The sequence below is a fragment of the Anopheles arabiensis genome, chromosome 2 (assembly GCF_016920715.1).
Source record: "Anopheles arabiensis isolate DONGOLA chromosome 2, AaraD3, whole genome shotgun sequence".
In the NCBI taxonomy this organism is placed as follows: domain Eukaryota; kingdom Metazoa; phylum Arthropoda; class Insecta; order Diptera; family Culicidae; genus Anopheles; species Anopheles arabiensis.
In genome coordinates this window covers 94,795,452-94,822,019 of record NC_053517.1, presented here as the reverse complement: position 1 = coordinate 94,822,019, position 26,568 = coordinate 94,795,452, and the positions used below count along the sequence as shown (strand labels likewise).

At 44.3% G+C, this 26,568-nt stretch overlaps 3 protein-coding genes across 8 annotated transcripts; 1 reads left to right on the top strand and 2 right to left on the bottom strand.

Annotated features, from left to right (window-relative positions):
• Positions 1 to 13,411, bottom strand: LOC120893507 (phospholipase B1, membrane-associated-like). 6 transcript variants are annotated; one of them, XM_040295449.1, is made up of 6 exons: positions 13,286 to 13,411; positions 12,835 to 12,910; positions 1,614 to 1,917; positions 1,203 to 1,531; positions 857 to 1,131; positions 1 to 781 (listed from the first exon to the last, which is right to left on the bottom strand). In XM_040295449.1, exons 3-6 carry the CDS (start codon positions 1,827 to 1,829, stop codon positions 339 to 341), a joined length of 1,263 nt encoding a protein of 420 aa, XP_040151383.1. In that variant the 5' UTR covers positions 1,830 to 1,917; positions 12,835 to 12,910; positions 13,286 to 13,411; the 3' UTR covers positions 1 to 338. The 6 variants fall into 6 exon arrangements, with proteins under 6 accessions (XP_040151383.1, XP_040151382.1, XP_040151384.1 ...); XM_040295448.1 differs by having other exon boundaries at positions 13,195 to 13,396; XM_040295450.1 differs by lacking the exon at positions 12,835 to 12,910 and having other exon boundaries at positions 13,195 to 13,396.
• Positions 13,412 to 16,149: 2,738 nt separating this feature from the next.
• Positions 16,150 to 18,418, top strand: LOC120895905. The gene is made up of 4 exons (XM_040299641.1): positions 16,150 to 16,315; positions 16,767 to 16,966; positions 17,040 to 17,274; positions 17,345 to 18,418. The coding sequence occupies exons 1-4, from the start codon at positions 16,306 to 16,308 to the stop codon at positions 17,770 to 17,772; spliced, it is 873 nt and encodes a 290-aa protein (XP_040155575.1). The 5' UTR covers positions 16,150 to 16,305; the 3' UTR covers positions 17,773 to 18,418.
• LOC120895906 (gustatory receptor for sugar taste 64a-like) lies at positions 18,235 to 21,123 on the bottom strand. Its single transcript, XM_040299642.1, has 4 exons — positions 20,715 to 21,123; positions 20,005 to 20,644; positions 19,690 to 19,942; positions 18,235 to 18,347 (listed from the first exon to the last, which is right to left on the bottom strand). Exons 1-4 carry the CDS (start codon positions 21,067 to 21,069, stop codon positions 18,261 to 18,263), a joined length of 1,335 nt encoding a protein of 444 aa, XP_040155576.1. The 5' UTR covers positions 21,070 to 21,123; the 3' UTR covers positions 18,235 to 18,260.
• Positions 21,124 to 26,568: the final 5,445 nt, after the last annotated feature.

The window sequence follows — 26,568 nt, the reverse complement described above, 5'->3', positions numbered from 1 at the left end:
TAAAGTTGCGTAAAATATGTATGTAAAACTGTAATGAAATCCTTCCAGAGCAGTGTGCATTGCATGAGTGAGATGAAGGCATTGCGTAAGCTTCGACGGCAGTGTTGCGGTTGCGTAGTGTCCTGCCCAAGGTGAACACAATGATTGGTGGGTGACAAGTGATTCTTAACTCTTAAGCCCGTTAGCGTGTCTTAAAAACGTAAAATTGCACATGATGATTGATGAGTGTGGGGAATTCGGATTCCTTCCAAACCCCACCGGTGTGTAAGTAGAAATAATATCACATTTTTGATGAAGTGCGTCAGCTTTTTGGCCCCCCTTTTTGTGCTCAGAGTGCCTTAGCTGTTTCCGGGCGTTCGCAGGAATGGCATTTCCGCGCTCGGACACCTAAACAGCGTAAACTCGCGCTCCCAGTTCATCGATTTACCCCCCACCGGTTCGAGCATATTGTTCCACAGTGCGTTCGAAGCGAGCGCATAGCCCTTCTGGCTGAGGTGGAAGCAATCGAGCGACATGTACGTAAAGTCCGTATCGCCGCTGGCCGTCTCCGGAAAGGTAAGGTTCATCGTGAACGGCTGATAAACGACGGCAAAGTCGGGCTTGCGGTGAAACTCCTCCCGGGCGGCAATGTCCATCTGCAGCATGTTCCAGTCCTCGATCAGCTTGACGAACCGTTCGCGCTGCTTGCGGAACCGTGTGGCCAGCAGACACGGACACTCGATTACGTGCATCGAGACGCACTCCTGTGGTTTGTTCTTGAAGCGTGCCAAGATGTCCACCTCTGCAAAAGAAGGGAAAGAAAATGGAGATGATCATACTGGAGATCACGTGAGAGCTATCCCGGCATCGTACTCACTTGGACTCGCCGCCAGATTGACGAAGGTGCGCGGTAGATAATCACGGAAGGTTCGTAACGCACTGACGATGTTCTTCTCGTGATACTGCAGTATCTTTTCGGGCGTGGCCATGTAACAGATCTCGGCACAGAAGTCATTGCCACCGATCATGAGCGTGATCATCTTCCAGTGGTTGTTGATGTCTACCTTTCGGTCGGACAGCATCCGCTTGACGAGATTGCGGGCCTGATAGGGAATGTCCTGGGACATGGCGCCACCTTCTGCCGCGTTAAACCTAAAGTGGAAGTTGCAATAATGCGTGTTAAACACTTTGCCATGTTGTTAGTACCTAGTTTTCTATCTTACAGTGAAGCCTTGCGCGTCGACAGACCATCCTTGGTCGGATAGCCGTACAGCTTCGGGTTGTACTCCTTCAGTATGTTCGGCAGCGTTAGAAACTGTCGCCACGTGCCCTGCCCACCGATGCTCCACGAAAGGCCCTTGTTTTCGATCAACACCTCAAGTATGTTGGTCGCCATTGCACCATTTCCTGCCGTCAGCGAATCCCCAATCGCACCGATGATATCGATATCGCCTGGCCGCAATCTGTCCACGGAGGTCGGTACCGTCTCACTGCGCATGCCAGTCGTGTTGCAGAAGAACGGTTCCTCGGGACCGAACTGTTTTTGAACTTTCTGGATAAGGATGATACAATAATTCATTTGTGGGTAAGCATGAGTGTTACAAATTGAGCTGTTACTGGCGCGTTACACTTACTCCCTTTTTCAGATTGATCAGGAACTTGTTCTTGTTGTTGCCGGTTTGACCGATGAAGTTGAACATGACCTCGCGAAAGCCCCGGTACTTGGTGGCGAGCAGTGGCGAATCCAGCGGTGTGATCAGTGCCTGTCCACCCCCGGGCGTAATGGTGGCGGCGAGTGCCAGCAGCAAAAGCGTGAACCCACCGAGTGTCCTTGGGTATACCGATGCCATGGCCGTGCAGTTGCGTGCGTGCGTGTGTGTGCGGGGCAGTTTGTGTCTGTGTGTGCGTAGGTATTTTCGACTATTTCGTTGCAGTGCTCTATCCAGCGGGATTAAAGTGAAAGGTAAGTGAGAAGAAGTAAGCGAAACCATCTAAGCTGTGTGCTAACTGCTAAGCGTGGTGTGATCTCCAATTCATTAACAATAATTCGTGCCTCTTCAAGTCGCATTAAAATCGTTAAAATGGTTTAATATACCGTCGAAATCGCTTTCCGGTAGCTGTGGAGCGCCACCTCGCGCTGTCAATCAAAGAGACCCGCGGTCGCGAGCGATCTGTCTACGATGAACTGTAAATTTTGATCGCGCATAAATTATCATAATAAGCCGCGAGCTACAAATGCCGTTCTTCGGCTACAAGCTCCACGCATTTGCCCTGCAGCAGCAACGACGCACGAAAGCGAAACTTCGGACAACCTGATTTTTAACCTTGAAATGCTTGCACTGCTGCCGAGCGGTAAACGGAACATGAATATCGGTCAGAACATTGGGGTAGAGGAGGAAAGAGGACGAATCATCTGTTGAATTAACGTAGAAACATCTTGCGGTAAAAATATAGCGCAGGGAAGGATTTTTTTATTCTCTCTAGAGAGCAGGCGTTTAGAACACGTTCCAAGAGATCGTAAAGTTGGTTTGTCAATTCGGGTGTACTTGTGGACGTGCTTTTAGGGCGGTTTGCTTAGCCAAGAACAAACAAACGCTCTTTGTGTTTCAAATGCCAGCAAATGTGGTCGGTGAGATTAAACGTGGTGGCTAAAAATATATCTCGGGATTGGATTTGTCAATACCCGTTTGTATGTGTGGAATTTCGGGAAGTAAAACGGATCAGATAACCTGTACTTGTATGCACAGAGATTAGCAAAACGTGGGCTGTGGGTATTAGTAGAACGTTGACTGGTGCCGGTCCTGTGCAAAACTCGTCTAGTCACACGACTTAACAACATTCCTGTGAAGTCTCACACAGACCGAGCCTCCCCGCATATAAAGGACTAATTATGCTGCTATACGTCTTTCAATAAGATACAGAAAGCCAAGTCTCATTAGGCTCCTTCTGAGTCGGTGGCTGAGGCAGACTACGATTGTAGCAGATCGACAAATTATAATAAGAAGAATTAATGATAGACCCATCAACTTCTGAAAAGGCTGGATGTGGTTAGGTTCCAATCTAAATGCTCCCTAAACTCTCTCGGTGGTTAACTTGACTTGGCTGTCTGCATATGGGCTCCCAAGATGGGCTCTCATTGAGGGATAATCTGAAGAAGAGAAATCGATTTACATCCGAAAATGATTTAAATTTCGCCAATCAAAACAATCAGATTGAAGCAAAATGTTGCGGGTTGAATATGAAATCAAATTCAACTGGAACTTCGAATATTCGAAGTTTGATTCACTGGGGGAGCAAATTTTCTGTGGTCTAATGAGTAAGATGACAATGATGTTACTATCTTTCGAAGCAAATCGCGACTACTGACATATCCTTTGAACTTGCTTTGAGATAGAATATGATATGCAACTAATTGGATTAACTGAACCCAATATCAAAGGCCAGTATCGTGTTGCAAACGTCAACGCGCATGACTTAACAACATGCCCGCCTTGGTTTCAAGTCTCGAATGGACCGTACGCTCATATGTAAGACTGAATGTTCTACTATGTATACTCAATAAGTCACTGAAAGCCAAGCCCTTTAGTGGTACAGGCTTGACTGACAATGTTTGGTTGTGTGATTATGCGATCAGAAATGAAGAATTCCTGGCTAAGGTGGAAATCTGAAGAAGGGGCAATACAAACATGTTCTTCACGGATTAATGGATTAACGCATTAACCGAAATTTCCGATAGTCACTGATATTCTTGGTGTCAAATATAGCAACAAGCAACAATATGCTCTATATTAAATCGAAAATTTCATGTGGCATTATTAAGCCATTTTCGTTACTACAACCACATTATCCAGCCACATATCTAGCTCTTTTTTGCCCATTAAATTTAAAAATTCTTCATAACGACGATTCATAACGACGAGGTGTCAAACCCGTTCCTTCTCATCGCAACTCCAACACGATCACATCTCTGTGAACATCAACGGACCGTGTCTAAAACCAGCCTGTTACCTTGAGTAGCCTTTGAATATTCCGTTGACGCTGCCCCGTGTCATAGTTGGGCGTACGTTTCCGCACGCTGGTGACTGTTCGTGACATACGCCAGTGATACGACTTGCGTACCGCTACACCGGCCAAGCCCACGGGGCATCACAGCCACAGAAGCTGATGCCGCGCTGGAACTTCCCCATATGATGACAAGTGGTGGCATGAGACATCGGCTTCCCCCTCCCCCAAAACCCAGCGACCAGCAATTACCGGCGAGCACCGTTTTGCAGCCTAGCGATCATGAAATTAATTCCTCTCATGCCGCTGGTCAAACAATCTACTCCGCCGGAATGGTAAATTCGGAATAGTGCGCAAACAGTCCAGTAACCAGCACCGGGCGACGTTTGCTAGTGGGCGCGACCGGGTGTGCCTTATCTATTCTAATCGATCGAACGGTTTGATGCTATTTGCATAAACTTCTATTTGCACGTAGCAACAGCTTTTGTTTTTGAACCAAAAAAAGGAAGCTTTCCCATGGGCGAAGCATGTGCCTCGGAGCAATTGGATACGGACCATCTTGGACGGAGGTTATCGGGGCTGTGGAGTTCAATGCCACGAAGCCAAGCACGGGAAGATCGTGATTTCATGCACGATGCGACAAGCACACACTACATACCTGCATGACCCCATCAAGCATATTGAACTTCGGACCAGCGTGTGGGGGGTTACAATTTCTTCCAGAAGCGGAACTGGAACCGCGTAGAGAATCCCCCGAAGTGTACACTTCTTCCTGACTGTGCTAGCTACGGCTCGAAACGGTTTGATAAATGTGTTTAAGTGCATTCCATTGCGTGCAGAAGAACGAGAAGTTGGCGCTTACTACGCCAGAAGAGACTTCGAGAAAGCAACTCTCGCAGGTCAACTCGACTAGCCAAAGGTTCGCAGCAAACGGACTGGATTCTCGGAATAACTGTTGTATCTCTCTCTCTCTCCAGCCAAGGACGAACGTGCTGCTAGTCCACAACGTTTATTTTATTGCATTTTATGACCATATTATTATTAATGCGCCTCTTGCCTTTTACTGCTTGTAATGTGTACCTTTTTGTTTTCTTCCCTCTTTGGGTGTTGAGTGTATTATCGCTTAAAGAAAGCCTAATCGCTAGCATTGATCATTGTTGCATTGTTATTGTTCACTTGCTTTTTTGTGTTTTGTTCTATTTTATTACGCTTTATTACCTTTTTCACAACGTTATATGTACTTTATTTCAATTTAATTTAGATCATTCTTGTTTTGAAAGCCACAAGGCTAGATAAGTTGTGTCTTCATGACAAACATGACCTGACACAGTCAGTACCTGACACCCTCAACCTTATCGAGAAGTATCATCGGTCATCGTACCCTGGTGTCGTTTAACCTACAAAGGGCAAGCATCATCAGTAGCATTGGAGACAGCAAAAAAAAAAAAATTCTCAATCCCTATAAAGGATTAACATTTTCGCTGAATGCATCTTGCCTAGAAGAAATGCTTCCGTATCACGAGATTCCGCATCCTCGCGGTACCATCCGACCGATCAGACGATCAGTTCATTCGCCCCAAGGGAACCAAGGGAACGCTGCTATCATCATTCACCTTTATGCACCACCGTACACTAATCGACACCACCTTGTGAAGCCTTGGCCGCTGGCACAATCGTATAGGCGGGGATGATCATTTCACCATTGCAGCATTGAATTAAGACGCGTTGGAATAAGTTGTTCAGCTGTAGCACAAGCGTGCGCGCACGCGCGTTCGTACGTGATACTTTATGATAAATTGATTACGATACGCCACTCATTAAGGGTGTGTTTCTTGTTAACGCTTCTTTTGTTCCTCTCCCTTCGATCGTGTTTTCCTCCCCCCGATATACAGTACGCTACTGTCACTGAGGATAATCACAAGACAAATATTTGATCACTTATCACACGCGGCGGCGCACGGTTTCGAGTGTAATGGATGTGTTCACTATTATGGGTGTGAGCTACTTTTGTCTGGCCTGTCTATTTACACCACTTACCAACAATGATATGTGTACATATCACTGCTACTGAAGGAAATAAAATGACTACAAATGACAAACAGTGCTTTGTGCTTTGTGGGAGAGCACAAGAATACCAAACCTAACCCCCGTTCTTGGCGGGTAAAACACGTCACGAACGGTGTGATGCCACTTCTTGGCAGCAGTGGCGGGGACTGAGTGTGTTTGCCACCGCTTCTAACGTTATTTACTGCTCATGGTATGTTATTCCATGGATATGGTAAGATCAGGGTCTAAACAACTAATTGTATACTGCGGCGGCAATGTGCAGCCCGGTGACAGAGGGACCTGTAAAGGGTGTGTTGTGCCTTGAGATTCCATGTAAATAGGGTTAAAGATTATAAGGAATCATTTAGTTTTTATATATTTTTTTATTTTCTCAAAATTTAAGAAGAAAAATGAAGAATCTTGTAGGAAAATTCCACTTGTCTAGGCATATTCCCGGAGCTTATCAATCCACTGACTTTGAACTACATTCTCTGATCATACCCCATATCGAGTTAAAACCGGACCGTCAAGGTGTACGTGTGCAACGATGATGATGACGACGCCGACGATGCACCACACATGCAAGCCGATACGGCAAGGCTAGTTGCATTGTTTACTAGCCGGTGTGGAGTAACATATTACCCCATTGACGTCATGATCCTTGCCCTTCCAACCTGTCACCACTACCTGCCTATTCGGTGAGTGATTGAGGCACGCATTTTCACTATTTGGCATTTCTACTGCATCTCTGCTGGGGTGAGAAGGGGACCCTTTTGTGTCTTTGTTTGTACATCTGGGAAGGAAGTTACATAAATCTACTCGCCCCTGTGTTGGTAGAGCTATCCAGCCACAATAGACACTCCTGAAAATCCGCACACAAACCGAACGCCACCGGAAACGACTCCACACACACTGGTCTGCTAACTAAATACAGCCGTTTTACCGTACCGACGTTGTTTGGTGAATGTTAAGCGAACATCCCGGCCGAGCGGGCTAGGACGTTCTACGCTATCGTGTGCATCCAGCGTCATAAATCATGCGGCACTGATGATGCTGAACGTGCCGCCACCAGACCAGGCCGCAGTAGATGCAAAACTTGCCTTTGCATGCATAAAACACACAAACAGAACGTGGCGGACGTCATGCCAACTCTACCGGACGGACGGACTAGGAATTAGTCAATGAAGGTGGAAGCTTGGTTCGCCTTCTTCGTGGTTCGCTTCGGTGTTGATAATCCCGACTAAGCGCCACCGCGGCCAGGTTTGAATGGGGTTTTGATTGTGGGACTTTCGGGGAGGTAGTGGGCTCGGTGTACACCGGTGATGCTTTCGAGGAAAAACGGGAATCACTCGTTTGGGAATTCGTCTGTACGTCAATCAGTAAGGTGTGGTGTGAGCGGCTGTTTTGCATAAAATGAGTGAACCTGGTTAGGGATTTCTTTAAAGGTCCAGTTTTCGAGGGTATTCTGTGCTCGGTGTAAACGGCAATTTAATGAATAAATTTGATTTATACACTTCCAGCGTAAGGGTTTTCTTTGTTTCTTTGGCTGGGCGTAAAGGGCTCGTTTTATTGCTCTAAAGCTGAAGAAATAGCTTGGATTCCTCACAATCGAATAGGATAGCACCAAAAGGTATTCTACATTCTGATTTGAAGTGATCTGATACCCTTAGCCTCTACCAATCAACATCATGTAGATCTTTGCTGAAGAGTTTTATGGTCGAACTATCATTTATTGTTTGAATTCTTTTATAAATCAAACATACATCAAGGAATGGCTGATGCTGGAGTGCTTGCGTATAGAACGGATGGGATTCAAATGACGTGACCACTCCAAAAATTGACGTCAATTCTGATGGATTCCTTGCGTATTATTAAAACACCTCCAGCTTGGGTTCTTGCTCCATTCTTGTGTATTGGAGAGACTTTTGTCCCAATTTGGTGTTCTGCGTTAATTCTGAATCGGGAGGCAGATTTTGTGGTTCCTTCTTGTGTGATTCGTTCGTTCATTGGAATGGATTAGGCAAGTCTGATTTACGTTTACCCAGTACTTTCAACTGCTAGAAATCTTGGTATGTTTTAAGCTATAGACGTCTCTCTCCTCAAAATTGTACAAACATGTTTTGTTATCTTTCAATAGTCCAACAAGTACGCTACAAATACAGATATTTTCCCAGGATTCCTCGAAAGTTTCTGAACTTAAAGTAGAAAACCGAACTTAATATAAGTTTGAAAGTTTTCTAAGTATATGTGAGCAATATTCCTGAGTTTGTTGACATATTTGTTGCCAAATTTCATAAAATAGTCAATACATTGTTAGACAAATTCAAAAAACTTCAAGAAATATCCAAAAACCTTTAGGAAAACCCCTCACACTACACAAAAATTCAAAAATAGATAAAAAGGATTTTTAAGATTTAAACAAACATTGCATAATTCCCATGGGCTAGCAAACCTCTTTCACATGTGATTGATGTGGAGCGTAATTGCTAGGTTCGATAATCCCCGGCAGCCGGCTCGTACACCGACCTTGACCGTGAGTCCGCCAGTCCACGCCAAATGGTTGTGTCGAGAAGAACACATAATTATCGGTACATGAATTATTGCACAGTACAGCTACCTCGTGGGATAATACTGTACAACGCATCCCTATCATGCAAGCATACGGATGCACATCTTCCCCTGCACCGTGATGATGCACCCGGTTGCTCTTGAACCGGCCTGGCCTGTGTAGATTCCAACGACACGCCGAAGGAGCAACAATTATTGCTCATTCGCGTGCGTCCGGAAACTCCGTTACACCGGTAAACTGCGGTGCTTCCGAGGAGTGTTGAGATAACATCGGACGGACGGACACTTTACGACATTACACTCACACGTGAAGGTATTGCTGGTCGTTTGTACCGCGTTCAAGGCTGTGAAATAATTTCGCCTATCGATCCGGACCGATCGTTGGCGCGGACCAACGTGTTGGCAGGTGGCGTGGACACTTCCTTAACCTGCCACCAAGGTGAGAATGGGGAACCATCTCCATCTCCAGCTTTGTTTTAGAAGTTTATGTCTTCTGCTTCTTCGCTGTGTTAGAAGTTTATGTAACAGTAATAAAAACACAAAACCAAATAAAAGACACAGAGCGAACCATCAAACGTATCTAGCTCTCCACAGCTGGGGCCGGTTTGTTGTGGCGCCCGGGGTTTTTTTTTATAGACGCTCACAACCTTGACAGTGACCAATCATAGCAGTCCATTGCTGAATCAGTTAATTCCAACCGCTATTCAAATGTGTAACTTGTGACCGAAGGTGCAAGTGTGAAGATGCTACGCGCTTCCGGTTTCGGCGAACGGAGTGTAAAATGGCAACGCGGCGAACATGACTGCACTTATCGCCCCATGGGGTTGTCTGCCGAACAAAACCGATGATTGATTCGTTGCAGAGCGGTTTTGTAAATTAATTACATACAAAAAAACAGCCAAACACACTGAAATTATTGCCGCAGTACGGTCAAGGTGAAAGTAATAAGCGTGACGTACGCAAAGCGCCATCGGTATAACAGTTTTAGATTATTTGTTTGTTCTGTTTGCCAAAATTACAATCTTTTTTGTCTTTTTCTCTTTTTACAACTGTGCACGTTCAATTGAGTAATCGTGTTTCGTGCTGTGCCGCCACTATGAGGAAACGGTATATTACCGAGCAATATTCTTTCCGGTATGGATGAGGAAATGGTTTTGGATGCGAGATAGTTTACCAAACAAATTAACGAGCACGTGTGAAATATTCCGTTGCCAAGGGAAACGGTGTATGATGCGGCGTGGTCGTGTGTGATGCATGTGAATGGTGAACGACACTGCGTAGAATGAGAGTACGAACAATACAGGTGATTGTGCTTTAAATGTTTGTGTATTTGCCAATAAATTGAAATGTTAGCATGATTACTTTTGTTTACGCGGGAGTTGTACCTTCGGGCTTAACTTGTTGAATTGATTTGTCAAAAAATATGAAAAAAATTTAAGACTGACGGCTCTAGCCGGTAGAACAGCATAAAGAAAATAATTTAAAATGCTCTTGTAATGACATAAAAAACACTAAAATTAATAACACAATATTTACTCTTTTGGTCTTATTGGGCTTTATCATATTTTAAATAAAATTAAATATTACAAAATCAGTCTGTAACAACAAGACTCCTACAACACATGAGCTGATCGCTTGCTAGTCAACTGATCCTGTTCCTTGAATCTTTACAGCAACTTCTATAGAGTTTTCATATTTGCTTGTGACTTTAGACTGGAATTCATTATGTGTTGTGTGTGTGATGTTGTTCAATCTGTCAATATCTTGGGAATAGTGTGAACTACTAGAGTATGTTAAAGAGGAGTTAGGTTAATGATCATTTGGACGATAAATACTGCGATTGTTTAAGCCCAATAGAACATTCTGACTGCTATTTTGATTTTTAATTATTAGAAACCAAATTCTTAATTCTTGTTCTTAAAAAAAATAGGACATCAAGCTTTAATAGAGTTGTGACAAACAATATACTTCTGTTTCCTTATTTAAATTTTTTGTCTGATTCAAATAATACGTTTATCTTCCGTCCTAGTGCATGTATAGTCGGTCTATAAAATGTTATGCCATTAGATTCAAGTTTTTGTATACCTGCGCACTAATGGGTTAAAATGCATTAGTCGTGAGGTAAACATGAGTGGAGCAATGATAAGAAATGAGTAGCAAAATAAGTATGCTGTTTACTGCATTTGTTTAACAATTATTGCCAGTTTGTTTTCTGCTGTAATTTAACATGTTTTTCAAGAGCTAGAACAACCAAAATTTTTTCCATAAAATGAGACCAAATCGGCTTTAGTCTGAGTACATTTAAGCTTCTGATTGATCCATGACGCACAGCATCTGATTGTGCTAAGGCATCCATACATACCTTATTCTAGCGCTATTCATAGGATTTTCGCACATCGCTCCCTGGCAACCTGACGCTTGTTGTTAGATCCCATTACGTATCGGTGACCTTTTCTCACTCATGATAACCCGTGTGATGGCGTAATATTTGGTTTGCGCAACTGGCACCAAGCACCAATACACCAACACAGATGCCGATACGAACCTTTATCATTAATCAAATCCACCGCACCAGTGTATCATTAATCGGTAGCCCGGCCGGCCCTAGCCCATCGGAGGGCAGCGTTAATTGCTGCTCTCAGCACGGTAAGCAACTCCGCGTTGAGCTTTCGTTCTCGTTTGAGGCATCGACCGGTGCCTAGACGAAGTGCGCGATCGGACACCGAATCGGACCGATCATTAAACGTCACTTACAGTACGAAATGCAAAGCAAGTGGACAATCTCGCTTTGGTGTGTAAGCTGGTTGCTCCAAACTAGACCTATTCCAACCCTCCTTCGCCCGAAACCTGTCCGTGGGGTCAAGTGTGTGTGTGTGTGTGGTTCGTGGGAAAACACAGCGGCGCTCATTTTACGAGCATTGACCGGATCGGACGCAATGTCAATTGTTACCCTGCTACGCCCGTCCCCAGCCCCGAAAACATGTCATTTGACTAGCCGCGTTTGACAGGTTGGCTTGATGCTACTGTGCCCACAGACAGCCGGACATTACCGTGCGAGCCCTTGAACTTGCAGCGACGCGTTTACTATCAGCTCCTAGCGATGAGGTACGCGAGCGCAGCACAAAACGCGGAAGTTGCCGCACATCCAAACGACACAGTTTAAAAGATCCATTAGGAATGGGGGACTTGTTTTTATCTTGGTGGACAGGTTGGGCTTAGCAGACACTCTCAGGTAGCTTAAGTGTGGCGCAGGATTTGTAAATAGAAGAGGATTTGGCTTCTTTTTTTAGCACTCCAAAACTCCTTGAAGAATCGTACATTTTGGCAAATCATTTCTAAGACACAAACGACGTCATCCCAGCACACGCTTGCCCGTTTGAGCATTTTGTTTGCAATTGATGAAGTACTCAAACAAACACCTGTCACGGGGCACGGCGGCTGGCAGATCTTGAGATTCTAAGATTCCACGCTGGAATTGCTGAAAAGATGATGAAATCCAAATTACCGCCCGCCGGCAAGAGATAATCTTTCGCTCTGGCAAAGGGGGGGAACAAGGATTTGCCGTTCGCCAATGCTGCCCCGGTTTATCCGCGTATGTCCCGAGCAAGCTGGTTGCGTCAGATTCGCTTTTGCGAGTAATTGAACTGTTTGAAGTGGCGAAGCGCTTTGATGGCATTTCAAGAGCAGCCTCTACACATTAGAAGAGTACCGGCGTGGCAAGAATTATGTACCAATGTGAACAATGTAGAACGGCGTTGTGGGGATCACACCGCAACATACCACTGTCACTGCTGTGTTCCGGTTTGATTTATGGTGTTACTTTAGCATCACTCTTTTTTCACGTTTCGTTAATATCTTGAGATTCGTGATAATGAATTGGTGGTTATGTGCTTTTAAAAGGTAATTTGCACAGACGGATTAGGCGGGCAAGGGTAAGAGAGGATGCGACGAGAAACCTTGAGCACGGCTTGATGCTGTTGCTGAACTGTGCGAGTAAAGGGTGCGATTGGTGCCAAAGATTGTTTGTTCTAGATATGGCAGGACGAGAATGATTGAAGCTTTAAATGTTGATGAATGGATGGGTTCAATGGGGGAGGTGAGCATTTGAGTTTCCCGGGCTCAATGAAGTAAATCAATTAATCACACAAAAGTTGCACTTAAGACATTGTCATTGCGTCTTGGTTGAATGTTTCACACACAGGCACACTTATTTGCTGGTCTGTTTCTTAGATCACTTACCAACTCTTTTAGAATAGAAGACAAAAAAAAAAACACTTAAAATGTTCACTTTAACCCTTATTGAAGGTCACAATAACTGTTAATATAGGAAGAAATTTTCAGAATAAGATGAGATCTTCAATGGTTGAAAAACACTGTCTAAAATTAACACAAATTAATTTACTATATTTTATATTTACGATCGCTTTACGTGATCGTTCTTAGGCTTTTTGTGCGCAGAGTTCGGAACAGAGCAGACTACAGTTCTCTTATTCAAAAAGGGCATTAATAAACGATTGAAGCACTAAACGATCGATCGATGCGGTACGTGCAGCCGAACGTTGAAGTTGTAATATGTAAATCACTTTATCAGATATTCACCAGCTCTTTGACTAGCCACAGTGCATCCCAACGCACTGCCCCACAGGATAGGAAACCACTTTGCGTCCCGGTAAAGCCCAGCAATGCTTACTCGCGCGCTCGCTTAAACGAACGACCGAAACGCGCCTCTCACACTGTACACTAAACTGTCGCCGGCAACGTCCGAGAACGGAATGCTGATCGTGTGCTCGCGCTGGGCGCTTCATATACGCACTAAACCGCGACAGTACGCCCGAGAGCGCGCGCGATTCTGAGTGCTACACATCGTGATCGTGTCCCAAGGAGGAGCAGTAGTTGCAGCCGGTTCAGTTCAGAGGTCAGCATCGGGAAGGGGTTGATGATACGGTTTTTTGTTGTTGTTGTAATCGGACCCATGCTGGATGCTGGAAGGAAAATGGGTGGGAGATAAAAATTACCCCTAATTGTCCACGCCCGCAAAGGTGCGGGACGTGCGCGGCTCGCCCGCCGGTGGTCGTGCCCGTGCGTGCGGAAGTTGCGGTGCGGTGCAGCCGTCACGTTGGAAGGCAAATTAAAATGTTTACACACTGAGCAACATACACGCGCGCGCTCGCGCCGCTGCTTACCAATTTTGTGTGGTGGCCGAAGTTGGTGGTTGTGGTGGTGACGTGAATAATTGATCGCGGTAAGGAGATTTCTTGCCCGATCAACCCCATCGGTCAGATGGTGGTGGTGATGTTTAAAGGATAATAATTTAAAATTGTGACCCCGTGCTGTGCGGTGGTTTTGCATATGGCGATGAGATTTTTTTTTGGGTTTTTTTGCGGATATTGTTTGCACTGTCGGATTGTCTTCAAACAAAAGTTCAATTGGTTGAGTTGAGTGCAGTTTGTTGGGCAGTTTGTTCAAGGCCTTGAAATTGGCGCTAGGCAAATGTTTGTCATTGATGCAAAAGAATCTAGAACGTTCTTATGATTAGTTTTACCTTGATCAAGCTAATTGATGTGAGCTATTGGAAATTATGTTTCAAAAATAGTGTTGTTAGGGCAAAACTACATATATTTGGAACATAATTTCTGTACCATTTGGATCATCTTAAAAAGAGATATTCATCTATTCATCTAATAATTTGTATATTTAATAAATGAAGTACAGAGTCATCTCAAACCTGATAAGTAAAATATGCCATTATATTGTCTATTCTCTATTTTAGTTTATTGAATTTATACTATTCTATTTAATAAAATTCATATTGAAACTGTATAATTTTGAAGGATTTAATTAACTGTGTACAGCTTTTGTTTTAGCTGTTTCTTAAATTTGTTGTTAGGAGAAACATTAAAGTTGCATAAGTAAGTAATTAAAAAAGCTAATAAATATAATTGAACGTCTGATCTAGAACCACACAAGCCATACTGAGCGCACTGAGAGACATTTCCATTGAACTTGAACTTGTTTCTCCCTCCCTCCCTCTGGGGCACGTTGGAGCCGAAGCCGACGAGCCGGCACTTTGCTTCGTGAAAACCCGACCGAGCACGTGGCGCTACGAAGTGCTCGCATGCGGACGCATGGTGTTTTTGTTTGGTGGGGATGCCCAGTTGCTGGTGTTGGTGTGCCATGGAATGATTCGGGGTAGTTGTAGGTTGGTTGAAAAGTGTCTTACGCAAATTGGGGAGATATTTTCCCATGGCACATCAATGAATTGTGCAAAAACTTTAGCTATCATGATTAGATTAGATTAGATAGATTAGATAGATTATATATATTAGATATATTAGATTAGATTAGATAGATGAGTTAGAGTTTTGTGTACTTGAGGTGAGTGAGCGTTAGACCTGTGATTATAGAGCTTGATTTGAATGAGAAAGCTTAAGGGAACGTAGAAGACATAGTTTTTCATGATAGTCTTCGATGTCTGAACTGTATGAAGGATTCACGCGTGGCATCATATTCCCGAATACGTCCTGAAGTCTCGAGAGTCGATAATGAGATATATCATATCCAACGAGACATCTGTTGAACACTTGTTAAAGGGTGGAAATCGATCCAGTTCCTAGCTTATTGAAGACGATACGTCTATTTAATAGACCATGGCGCCTGAATTACCACCTAAACTTATCGATCTGTTTAAACAATCGCTTAAAAGAATAAAGAGCGTGGCGCATTCGTTCTACTGCCTGTCTCTGATACCTAAAACGGCGAAGGAGATGCAGAATGAACCGAATTTATCATGAGGTTTGTGCTAAAAAGTTCAGAACAAAGTGTTAATTACTATAAATGTATTCAACATTGTCTATTTTAATCCGGGGAACCTTACAGACCTCACTCGTTCTGGTTCATTCTTCACTGGACAAAGTTTTTAGTTTAAAATAATGTTCCCCGCTTCGATACTGAAAATCATTCACTTCGTATCTTATCACTCACTCAGACAACTGTAGCTCCATAAGACCGATATCGTAAGGTTTGGCACTTAACTTCTGTTCAATATCAACCATCTGATAAGCCCCCAAAAATCGATAACACGTTCCTGGTAGGTGTGAAAATTTGCACACCGATATAACTACCATCAGGAATGTGATTTCCTTTCTTTTTTGGAGTTAGATTGCTGAAACATGCCCTCGTTTGGCACCTATTTCTAACCCCTTGTTGCAACGTTAGCTGTCCATTCACTCAATATTGGGTATGAATCATTCAAGCAAATCACCGTATGCTGGGGGGCTGACATACTACTATGAATCACTCCACCAAAGTGATAACACGATAAGCGCCTTTTGTCTGTAGTTGTGGCTGACAAAATTTGATCAGTTGCAACCCGATTTCCTGTAACCGTTTTCTACCTTTTCCCTAGTAGTGGTAGTGATGGGGCACTTCACCCAGCGTTTGTGCATCGCGATAGAAAGTGTAACAGAAGCTCGCGGCTGTGGTAGTGAACCGTTTTCCGATATCAGCCCCCGGCTCTTATCAGTGGACAGCATTTATTTTACACTTGCTCCAGCGTCCGACAGCTCCAACGCGATAGTCAAGAGCGACAGTCGGCCAGAAACGGTTGTGCAAACACTCGTGCAAGAACCACGACAAAAGTGTGTTTGTCAGCTGCAGCATCTTGTTTGTTTATTCTATTCCAAAAGTTTGTGTTAACATATCCCCAACAAAATGAACACAGGTAAGAAGATTGGGCTCGTTGTTGTTCTGCTGCCGCTGTTGAAGATACTGTGCCGTGCGGTGTTTTATTTTTTGTGGAAGTAAAATCATCTATTTAAATAGCTCGTTCTGAGCTCAGTGCATTAGACACTTGTGGGGAAAAGCTAGCACTAAAAAATAGGCATTATTAGGAAGCTTTCAAGTTCCCCAAGTGGTCACGTAACTAGAATGGGCAAAACAGCTCGTTATCTATTCGCAAACACATCCGGTACAGTCTGTCGCAACCAACGCCCCATTGATTTCTTATCAGCGTGAGTGATAAATAAGTAACGGAAGGTTACAAACAAAAAAGAGGAAAAAAGAGGTTCTCTTTACACTCTGATACCGTGGAATTGGCCAGCTATCGGGTGGGGTTTTGCGGGATTTGCTGCGTAATGGCATTTTATCGTTTCCCCCCTGTCGCTTACATACAGGATTTAACTGGATTCCGTGGACCTCGCACCAGGGCATTCCGCCGGCGGCAGTATACGGTGGAAACGATCAGGACGGTTCGCCGATCTATATTGGGCGGGCGTACCATGAGGGCGATCAGCTGCCCGCGAAGGTGATCCCATCCAAGCAGGCGGCGTACGTGTCGCACAATGGCATGGAGATTTTCAAGACACACTTTGAGGTACGGAAGCGTTCGTTTGTGAGGAAAGGGTTGAGTTGAGAAGAAGAAAGAGATTAATCGGTTCTTCTTGTAGGTCCTCACTGGTACCGGGTTCACCTGGGTGAGCAGCGGCAATGGACACGTTCCGGCGAATGCTGTGCTGGCCGGTAATACGACGACCGGCGAGCAGCTGTACATTGGGCGTACGCATCACGAGGGCAGCTTGACGCCGGGCAAGATTCACCGGTCGCACGGATGTCTGTACATTCCGTTCGGTGGGGCCGAGCAGAGCTTCCTTTCGTACGAGGTGCTAGTGGGACAGCAGCGATGTAAGTGACTCTGACGCTTCTGACGGCTCCTGAAGGCTTAACATTAATCCTTGGAATCTTCACCTTGCAGCGAACTGGCAGCACTGCTCCGCACACGCCCCAATGCCACCGAATGCCGTTCTGGCCGGTAACGATTCGGACGGTTCGCCGATCTATGTCGGTCGTACGTACCACGAGGGTGATCAGCTGCCGGCAAAGGTGCTACCGTCCAAGCAGATTGCCTACGTTTGCCACAATGGACAGGAGATTCCTAAGCACTCGTTTGAGGTGCTGACGGGCGGACAGGTGTCCTGGGTACCGTCCGGGTTCGGAAGCGTTCCACCCAATGCCGTCTTCGGTGGACGGACCTCGAGCGGGGAGGCGTTGTATATTGGCCGGGCGCACTATATGGGCAGCTTGACGCCGGGCAAGATCCATCCGAGCCACCAGACGCTCTACATCCCGTACGGTGGCAGCGAGATCCCGATCAAGAACTACGAGGTGCTGATTGAACACTGAGGTGATGATGACACTAGTTAGATTCCCTTTTCTAGTAGCTTTTTTGCATAGTGTCACACACACATATAGGAGTAGAAGTTGACGTGACGTCGGTTTTGTGCCAACCTTTTTCGGTTGAGTCACCTTCGTTTGCTAGTCACATTCTACGAAAGATCAACAAAGAATTGGCGTTGAATTTGAACGAGGTTGTCGTTCCACGTCATCTTTTACTGCTGTAGTGTGTATTACTGTGTGACAAAAAGGGTACAGAAAAGGTACAAACAGTGTCTCAGTTCAAGTCACAAACAGTGTGTTCGAATGGTTTACCCCATACGCAAAGTTGATTCATGTCATTTCTTTAACGAAACTATAAATCGGTCGAACTGTACACTAGTAACATAGTTTTGCATTTGTTTATTTGCTCACAAAAAATGTAAGAAAAATATGGTGAAAAACAGCAGAATGTGGACATTGATAGGATTTTTAAATTTAGTTCGATTTCGGTGAGCTTAAAAGTTGCAGTCCCTTGTAGTGTCGGGAGTTTTCTTCACCTGATCTAGCAGCACCAGCTCGTAGGTAATGATCGTACCGGCCATCTAGGGGGAAAGAGGGGAAAGATTGCAAGTGTAATAAATGCATCATTGGAGGAAAGGCGGACCACTCCCAACTTTTTCAAGATATTTTTATCATCAAACAGTACAAGTGGCGAGTTGTGATAATCTAGAAAATAGCACCACCTAGTCCTGCGTTAATAGTGTTTGTGTCGTTGGACTCTGATAACAACTGGGCGTTCGATCTACTTTGCGGCCGCTGCTCTTTGCGTGGTGGTACCTGTGGTCCGAGCGGTGCACCATGAATCAGCCCGATAAGCGGTGACAATAATACCTGCGGTACTTTACCATTGTGCAATGCTGCATCATTGCGCCGAAAGCTATCGCTATCGATTCATCGTCGTGATAAGAATGTTACAGTTAAGGCTGAGCCTTGTTTTGGAGCAGTCAGTCTTTGCGCCAGGCGCTGCGATTTAAATTCATTGCGATTAGCCGGATTTGCATCGGTCCCCCCTGACGTCCATTAGTAATGCGAGTCGTTGCCTGTCGACTATCCTGCTATGGGGCATTCCATAAGTCATTGAAAGCTCGAAGAAGAACCGATTTGTCTCTTTAAATGGCCTCATCATTTCAAGCTGTACGACAATGCCCCTACATAATACTTAAGCATTGGGTCGAAATAAGTATTACTTTGTGTGTTTTATTTAACACGAGACTTAGTGCATTGCAGGGGTTTTCAGTAATTTTCATAATTTTGGAGCACTATCTGGGAATTGCTATAGGATTCTAAATGATTTTATCCGAAAAGGGTGCCGTAGAGTCACCTCCCTTCATGAAAGATTTCATTTCCAGTAAGAATAAATCAATCAAGTGTCCCAAAATTATGAGAACCCTTGAAAATTCCTGGTATTCTCACGACAAAGATCTGTTTCGCTCTCATTTAGTGGTCTTCTTCACTAAAACAAGCATTGTACCTCATTTTGCGTTTCATTAAGCTAATGTCTAGACAAAATCTGTCTCTCTTCTTTTTTCTTATTGAGTTCTTATCACTCAAAAATTCTTGCAGCATTCTATAACCTTAGCACTTAGCATTTTCTTCCCATTATCTGCGCGTGGCGGTGCGCTTCCTGGTTCAACGACAGTGCCCAAGCCGGAAGTGTCTGTTACATAGTTTTATCTGCCATGGAATCCCCAGTTCCATCCGCATTGCAATGACGGAAATGCCTTTAATGTACCATTGAGATAACGATTTATGCTATGATTTCTGTGATGTTTTGATACTCTTCTTAAGAATACTGTTTTTTTGTCATTTAAATAATAGATACAACAAACCTGTCCCAAAATAGTGTTATTGTATTGTAATTAGGGGAAAAAACCAACAGCTTACCGCTAGTATGAGTGGTCTGCGGACGAAGAAGAACCGCTTGCCGGACAGGGCATTCTCGGACGTGGCCACCGCATCGCAGAGCCGCCGCAGGTCCAGATTCCAGTTCGTGCTCGGGAAGCGACGCAACGTTTCCAGTGGTTTCTCCGACGCGCGGCTTATCGAGGACACCACGAACAGCATCAGAAAGCAGCGGCCAATCAGGAAGCCGAGCGAGTACCAGAAGTAAACCGTCGTCACTGTGGTTGGTTTGAGACTGAAAGGTACAACGGTGGAAGTTGAGGATCGAATTGGTCCTTTACCGCCCTTATTGCTTACTCAAAACTGTTGAACAACTGCACGGTAATGAAGAACATATCGTTGGCACAGCAAAACAGAATCAGCTTCGAGAACCGTTCGTCGACAAACGTGACCAGCTCGGACAGCCGCACATAGTCTAGTCGCAGTGCACGCCAAACGCCTTGCGATTGTGGTTGACCGTCGAGCCGTTCCAGTCGCTCGTTGAACTGCACGAACCGGCGCTGCAGCCCCAAGCTGAGACAAATAATAAACACGTCCACATAGTGCCAGGTAAACTTGGCAATGCGCATCGTCAGCTCGATCGTCCACCCAACGACCGGATGGTACGGGATGACGCGCAGCACGTACGGATGTTCGCGGTGGAAAAAGTTCTTCCAGAAACCGGCAGTATGCGGGCAGTAGCGTATGTGCAGCTCGTTCAACCGGTAGGCCGACACGAAGTTAAGTGTGTCCTCCACGAACGCCAGCAACATGACGCCGAACGCGATCAGGTGCACCTTGCGGCGGAAGGGCAAAGTGCGGCTCGGTGGTCGGTAGGGATCGGTGCGGAACGGTGCCTCGTCCGTGTACCAACGGCCCATAATTTGGCTCCAGTTGCGGGCCAGCAGCATCAGCTCCACCATAAAGAACACGATGATGGCGTAGTAAACGAGTGAAGCTGTTCGGAAAGGAAACGAAAGTCCTTTACAAACACTTTAACCATGTTAGATAGCCACTGGCTTACTTACTGGCTTGCTGCACTCCAAACGAGGGCTGATGGGCCGTATGCACACACAGCATTATGATAAGTGTCAACATGATAAACAGCGTCACACAACCGTACACGAACTGCACCGAACGGAGGCGCATCCGGACGTTCCGCGGATCGGTGGACCGGGCGTAACCGACGATGGGCATCAGCGAGAACAGCTGTCCCATGAAGATGACCGCGGCAACCGCTTCGTGCGTACTGCATTCCCGTTCCGCTGCACCGTCGGCCGGTGGTGTCTCTTCGGCCAGCGCAGTGGAAGGTGTTGATGGGGGTCCGCTCACGCCTGGGAATCGTTTGACGGGAGTCACTTCCGGTGGTGTCATGTTAAGCATGGCGCACAGATTATCAGAGTGTAACCAAACAGGACGACAGTGTGTCCGCTTATCCTTGTTGTGTTGTCAAAGCCAGACTGTCGCCGTAGCCCTTTGCTGGAGGTCTGCCCCATGGCCCAGCGAAAATTGAATATTCGTGACCGACCGAATGTAAACAGAGCAATTATCCGCCATCGTTCAGTCAGTCAACTTTCACTTTACGCGGTGGGAACGGGCACAGATGCTGCTGGCATGGATATGGATCAGAATGGAGCCACCGGGCTAGCCAGTGACGTCAGGTCCAAGGTGGACACGGTGAAGGAGTGCTCCGTGATTGAAAGTCAACAGTTGGGCACGGTAGGGTTGACTTTTGGTCGGGATGAGTCAAACTTTATGCTGCCCATTATGCATTATGGGATCGCAATGCAATGCAACGTTGTTTCGGGGGAGTAATTGAGGTACGGTTGGTTGCTGCCCGTTTGCTAATCGAACGAGCAAATAAGAGCTCGGAAAGGGATTTGTAGAGCTTAAGCGAGCATATTAATTTTATGGCATGTAAATATTGGTAGGTTTAATGAGGTGGTAACCATGGGGAGCGATTAACAGGGATTCATTTTACATTGTAGTTGCATTAACGATGGCTAATTAACTAGCTCTTCGGGGGATGATTTTCACAATGATTGGGCAGAAAATATTGATAATGTGTTGCTTTCCCTTTCATTTTGATAATTTCTATCTCTGTTGCATGCCATTTTTGGGCCATCTTTTCACGTTCTGATGGGAATTGCTTAAACGAAATATAAATTATTGCAAGCATTAAAGCTTATATTCTTCTAGGAACTTCGTTGCAATGCATGTGAAACGGCGGTTTTTTGTTCATGTGGTTTTTGCTTTCTCATAAAGAATATCACCTTTATTACAAACTCTGATTTGATTGTTCACTGGAAACGCAATCTAATACCATTTGCAATCCCAATTGGCATCCCAATCCCAAACGTATTTCGATCGAATCCCAATCGTATTGGAATTTATAAGGGATTTAGATACTCCGGATTCGATTGGATGGAAAATGGGGAATGTCGTCCGATCTGATCGAATCTTTCGAATCCCGAATCCCCTAACACTAGTGCTGACCCATACTATTCTTGGAACTGATTTTTAACCCATATAGTTCCTGGAACTGATATTGTATCATATCTTATCTTTCCTATCCAATACCGTTGGTGAAATATATCCTGAACCCATACCAATCTTGGAAGTGATCCCGAACCGATACTAGTCCGGACACAGCATCTGCACCCATACAGTTCTTGGATCTAATCCTATAATAATACCATTCCTGGAACTATTTCTCATCCTTTACCAGTCCTGCAGCTGGTCCTCAACCCATTCCGTTCCATTCCTAATTGCTTGGAATTATCTCTATCCCATACGATTCCTGGAACTGATCCCAAAACCCGATTCCGCCTAAAACTGCTCCCTTTTCATTCCGGTTTTAAAATAGTAGTTGATATTTGTCTTTTCAAAAGAACGGATATCATTCCTGGAACCGAACCTGTCCTAGTTCATGAACCGTTAGAGTATCATCTCTGATCCAGTAACTGATTTCGCTTATATAGAGTAACACATTCTCAGCTAAACAGTCTTGTTTTACGAAACACTTTGAATGTTTGTTAAAATAGAATGACTATTTTGCTTTATACTCGGATTGAAATCAGTGTAAAAATGTAAATTCCTTGCAAAGAAAATATTAGATTTTTAAATTAGATAATTGATAATTTAATGAGACAAATAAAACAAATAACTACAACATTTTTGCAAAAATAAATTTCCAGCAAAATATCGCTTGATTTGCCTGCAACCTACATCTAACTTGCACGCAATCTTGTACTTCCATCTCCCGGCAATAGATGGCGCTACATGTATTGCCGCATCGTGTTCACGGAACTCTCGCGTTTTGTTGTGCAAACAAACTCTAATTTCTGATTGTTACGGCTCTTTGTGTACAATGTTTGTGTAAAATGAAATTTAATGCCTACTTTCTATAGTTTAGTAGCAAGAAAGTGCTCAACAAATACAAGACCAGTCAAGTGCAGTACCATCTCAAGCGAAACCCTCCAAAGAACAGCCCAACATCGTAAGCCCTCCGCTGCGGAAAACGCCACGATTGCGGTCCCCGTAAAGTTCATCGACATGCTTCCCTAACTCGGATGCCGCCCGTTCACAGTTCCGTTTGGTTGTCTTTTCTTTCGCTTCCGTTTCATGTGCGCCCGAAAACGCGACATCGGGGCTGCGTCGGTTTTTTGATGCCAACCCGAACTTTGGTCGGATTTCTTCATCATCATTATCGTCAGCATCATCATCATCATCGGCGCGTTCCAACGTTACCGCGACACAATCACGCATCACAGGGGGAGGGTAGGGGAGGGCAGAGTTAGGGAGGGGAGAGAGGTTGGAAAGCAAAAAAGAAAAACCAGGTCGAGCAGCGGAACTGAACTGAACGCGCGGTCTGTGTGCCGGTCGGAGAGCTTCCTCGCCCTCTATACCATACATCGAGCGCCCCTCTCCCCCCCCCCCTGTGTCCCCGATCGACTGGTGTGCATGATGACTTGCGCAATAAAGCCAGCAACAACGATGAAGCCAAAGCGCACGAAACGATGCGAACGAAGCGAACGGGCAGGAAATGTTTAGCAACACAAGCAAGGCCTACTCTCGGCGGCGACTGACGGTGCTGCGTTGGTTGTGATGCTTGGTGGATACGAACGACAGCGGAGGGTGCAGTGTGCGGGACGCTCCGTGGCGTCACTCTATAGAAAGTGCTTCCGAAACGAATCCCACCTCCCCGGGACAACAACGATGACGCCGGCAATGATGATGATGATGATAATGATGAGGCTGTTGCCAAGAAAGCTAGAAGGTGTGTGTGTGTGTAGAGAGCGGCCTGTTTCTTTGCTGGCTCGCGGGTCGATGTGAACCACGGGGAAAATGTATGGGCTTCTTCTTGCTATTCAATTGTATCAGTGTCTTCCCTTTTCATCCCTGCCTCCTCCCGGAATTGGGGTTGGTGGAAAAAGGTCTCCAAAAGGTTTTCTTTCCCTGGGTTTGCGGGGCCTTTTTTCACCTTCTTCGTGTTCGTTCGCTCGTTCGGTCCCTTGCGGTGGTGGCGTGCGAGCTAGCAAAAGTTTTGTACGTTTTCGGCAGAGAAAAAAGGGAAACATTAAATAGGAAAGAAAAGCGTGGAGGAGCAGAGGAGGCGAAGGGTATGGCTGGAGTGGATCCGGGCGCTGTGGGTGGAAGTAATTAGTTCCATCTGGCTGGAGATATGTGTTTGGCTGATTGGATGGGAATGGTTTGCCGTTTACAGTTTTGAAATCAATTTCAATGAGCAACAGCGGAACAGGATAGGATTGAATTGGGATGATGTTTTCATGGCGGGTTGAGATTTCAAAGTTTGAATACTTCAACATCGCTATTTGACTATGGTATTTTACAGTCAAGCTAATATTTCACGACAGGGCTTTAATGAAAAAAAAGAAGAAAACTTTAAGAAAAGGCTTTCCATGGGAGTATTTTGTAAGCATTTGGTATTGGAACGTCAATAACAACAAGTGAGAGCTCTGGATTCGTGTAAAGATTGATGATGTGTAAGTTGTTTTAATCGGTTTACATCTAAACAAAGTTTGGAGCTTATATTAGGCCTAGTTTAAAGTTCACTCTGAAGAAATGCCATCGGAACCAAACTGTTTGTCAAAGCAAGACTGTTATTGTTACGTAGAACTGCGGAATGAATTTATGTAAATAACTACAGTCTCTACCTGAGTTACGCCACACTCGAGCTACGCGAAATCGTGTTACGCGAATTTTAATGTTTGACAGCTCATATGTACAATCGGTATAATTTTCTCCATCAATTGTCAAATGAAAAAAAAATGCAATTAGTCCTAAAATTTTAAATAGCCAAAAAGATAGAAATAACCGAATTTGTTACACGCATTAAATAAAATAAGTAAAAAAGTGCAAAAAAGTAATGATTTTAATCAAAAATCATTATTAAACAAGAGTATTTTGGCTGCAAAACGTATTATTCGAGTTACGCGAAAATCCGAGTTACACGAATGTCTCCGGGACACATTATTCGCGTATCTCGGGGAATGATTTTATTTAATTCTATATCTAGAGTCTACAGTCGAGAATTTCCACCATCTAAAAGATAACATATTATATTTTTTATTATTTAAATGATTATATCGGTTTCAAGTGTTATTCATACAGATATATGTAATATTTATGCTTCAACCGGGTTGACTTTTAATGAAATAACATAAATATATATTCTTGTTATAAAAATCAATTTAAACTGGAAGTACCGTCACTCCACCTATGGTTAATCTAATTAAAAGAGCTCGACAACAACAAACTTTGAAGGAAGGAAGTAAGGCCTGGTAATGGCTATGACTTCCAATAATTCGAACTTCCAATAAGTAATATTTGGATGAATTTCTCAAAACTCATTTGAGCAGATGTGGAGAGTCTCTCATTTTACTAATTTCCTCCCAACTGTCATGTAAGGTGATTTGTTAGCAAACAAAGGGTGAGTATAAAAGGGATGGAAATCCAAAGACTTTAGCTTATTTCGTTCAATATGGAAGGAAGTAAAGGGAGTAAAAGATCGTTATCTTTCCAATGTTAGCACCTAATATTTAGTCTTGTAACCTCAGCCTGCTTCAAATCTATACATCTTTTCAAACAAGCTTATAGGCAAGTGCCAACATTACAATCTATGTTATCGTATGGATAGATCCAAAAGAGACCGACTTACACATTTTACATCCCCATTTATAACTTTCCAATTTATCGTCATTTCATCGCCATGCTTTCGAATAACAATTCCATTGCTTTGGCCGATTATCTTTCTCTTCTAGGATTTTTGCTCTTTTCTATCTCTTTCTTCTCTTGTCTGTATTATTTAGAGTAATAAAACTCAAGTGAAATACAAGCTTAGTACACTTTAAAATACAATGACTATATTCACGGTTACATGTTTAGTATCCTGGGCAAACAATTGTGCGGAATGTGCTTCAATTCTTATAATGTATGTATCTAATCGTTAAAAAGTGGTAGTAATAAGTATAACCTCGATTGTACTTGGTCCACTAAGTGACATTTCGTACCACTGCGGCACGATAAACAATAATAGCATTATCATTAAAAAGAATGGTGAATTTCGCAACGAATGCCCAAAATTTCTGGTCAACGTTTTGAACCCCTCACCTCCCCCCATCCCCACCTCGTTTGATTGTTTGTTTGTGTGTATGTAATTTAGCACATCATCGATTATGATTTGACCAGTGTATAAAATAGCGCAATCGTCTCAAATGATCCAGACCCTTATCGGGTATCTTTTAAGCCTCCCCCTAACCCCCCTTTCTCATGCTATCCCGCCCAATTAAGCCAGCCCTCTTCATCCTCCTACCCGCGCACACCGATAAGCGATGCGCCGATGCGAAACAAAGCAATCCA

Excerpts from the sequence above, each read along its gene's own strand:
- LOC120893507 (XM_040295447.1), bottom strand. The coding sequence starts at position 1,970 with ATGGTTTCGCTTACTTCTTCTCACTTACCTTTCACTTTAATCCCGCTG. Across the intron at positions 1,532-1,613 it reads TGATCAATCTGAAAAAGGGA|AAAGTTCAAAAACAGTTCGG; the intron begins GTAAGTGTAACG and ends ATCCTTATCCAG. Across the intron at positions 782-856 it reads CAATCTGGCGGCGAGTCCAA|AGGTGGACATCTTGGCACGC; the intron begins GTGAGTACGATG and ends CTTCTTTTGCAG.
- LOC120895905 (XM_040299641.1), top strand. Across the intron at positions 16,967-17,039 it reads TTTTCAAGACACACTTTGAG|GTCCTCACTGGTACCGGGTT; the intron begins GTACGGAAGCGT and ends TTCTTCTTGTAG. Across the intron at positions 17,275-17,344 it reads GCTAGTGGGACAGCAGCGAT|CGAACTGGCAGCACTGCTCC; the intron begins GTAAGTGACTCT and ends TTCACCTTGCAG.
- LOC120895906 (XM_040299642.1), bottom strand. The coding sequence starts at position 21,069 with ATGCTTAACATGACACCACCGGAAGTGACTCCCGTCAAACGATTCCCA. Across the intron at positions 19,943-20,004 it reads CAGTTGTTCAACAGTTTTGA|TCTCAAACCAACCACAGTGA; the intron begins GTAAGCAATAAG and ends TGTACCTTTCAG. Across the intron at positions 18,348-19,689 it reads GCAGACCACTCATACTAGCG|ATGGCCGGTACGATCATTAC; the intron begins GTAAGCTGTTGG and ends CTTTCCCCCTAG.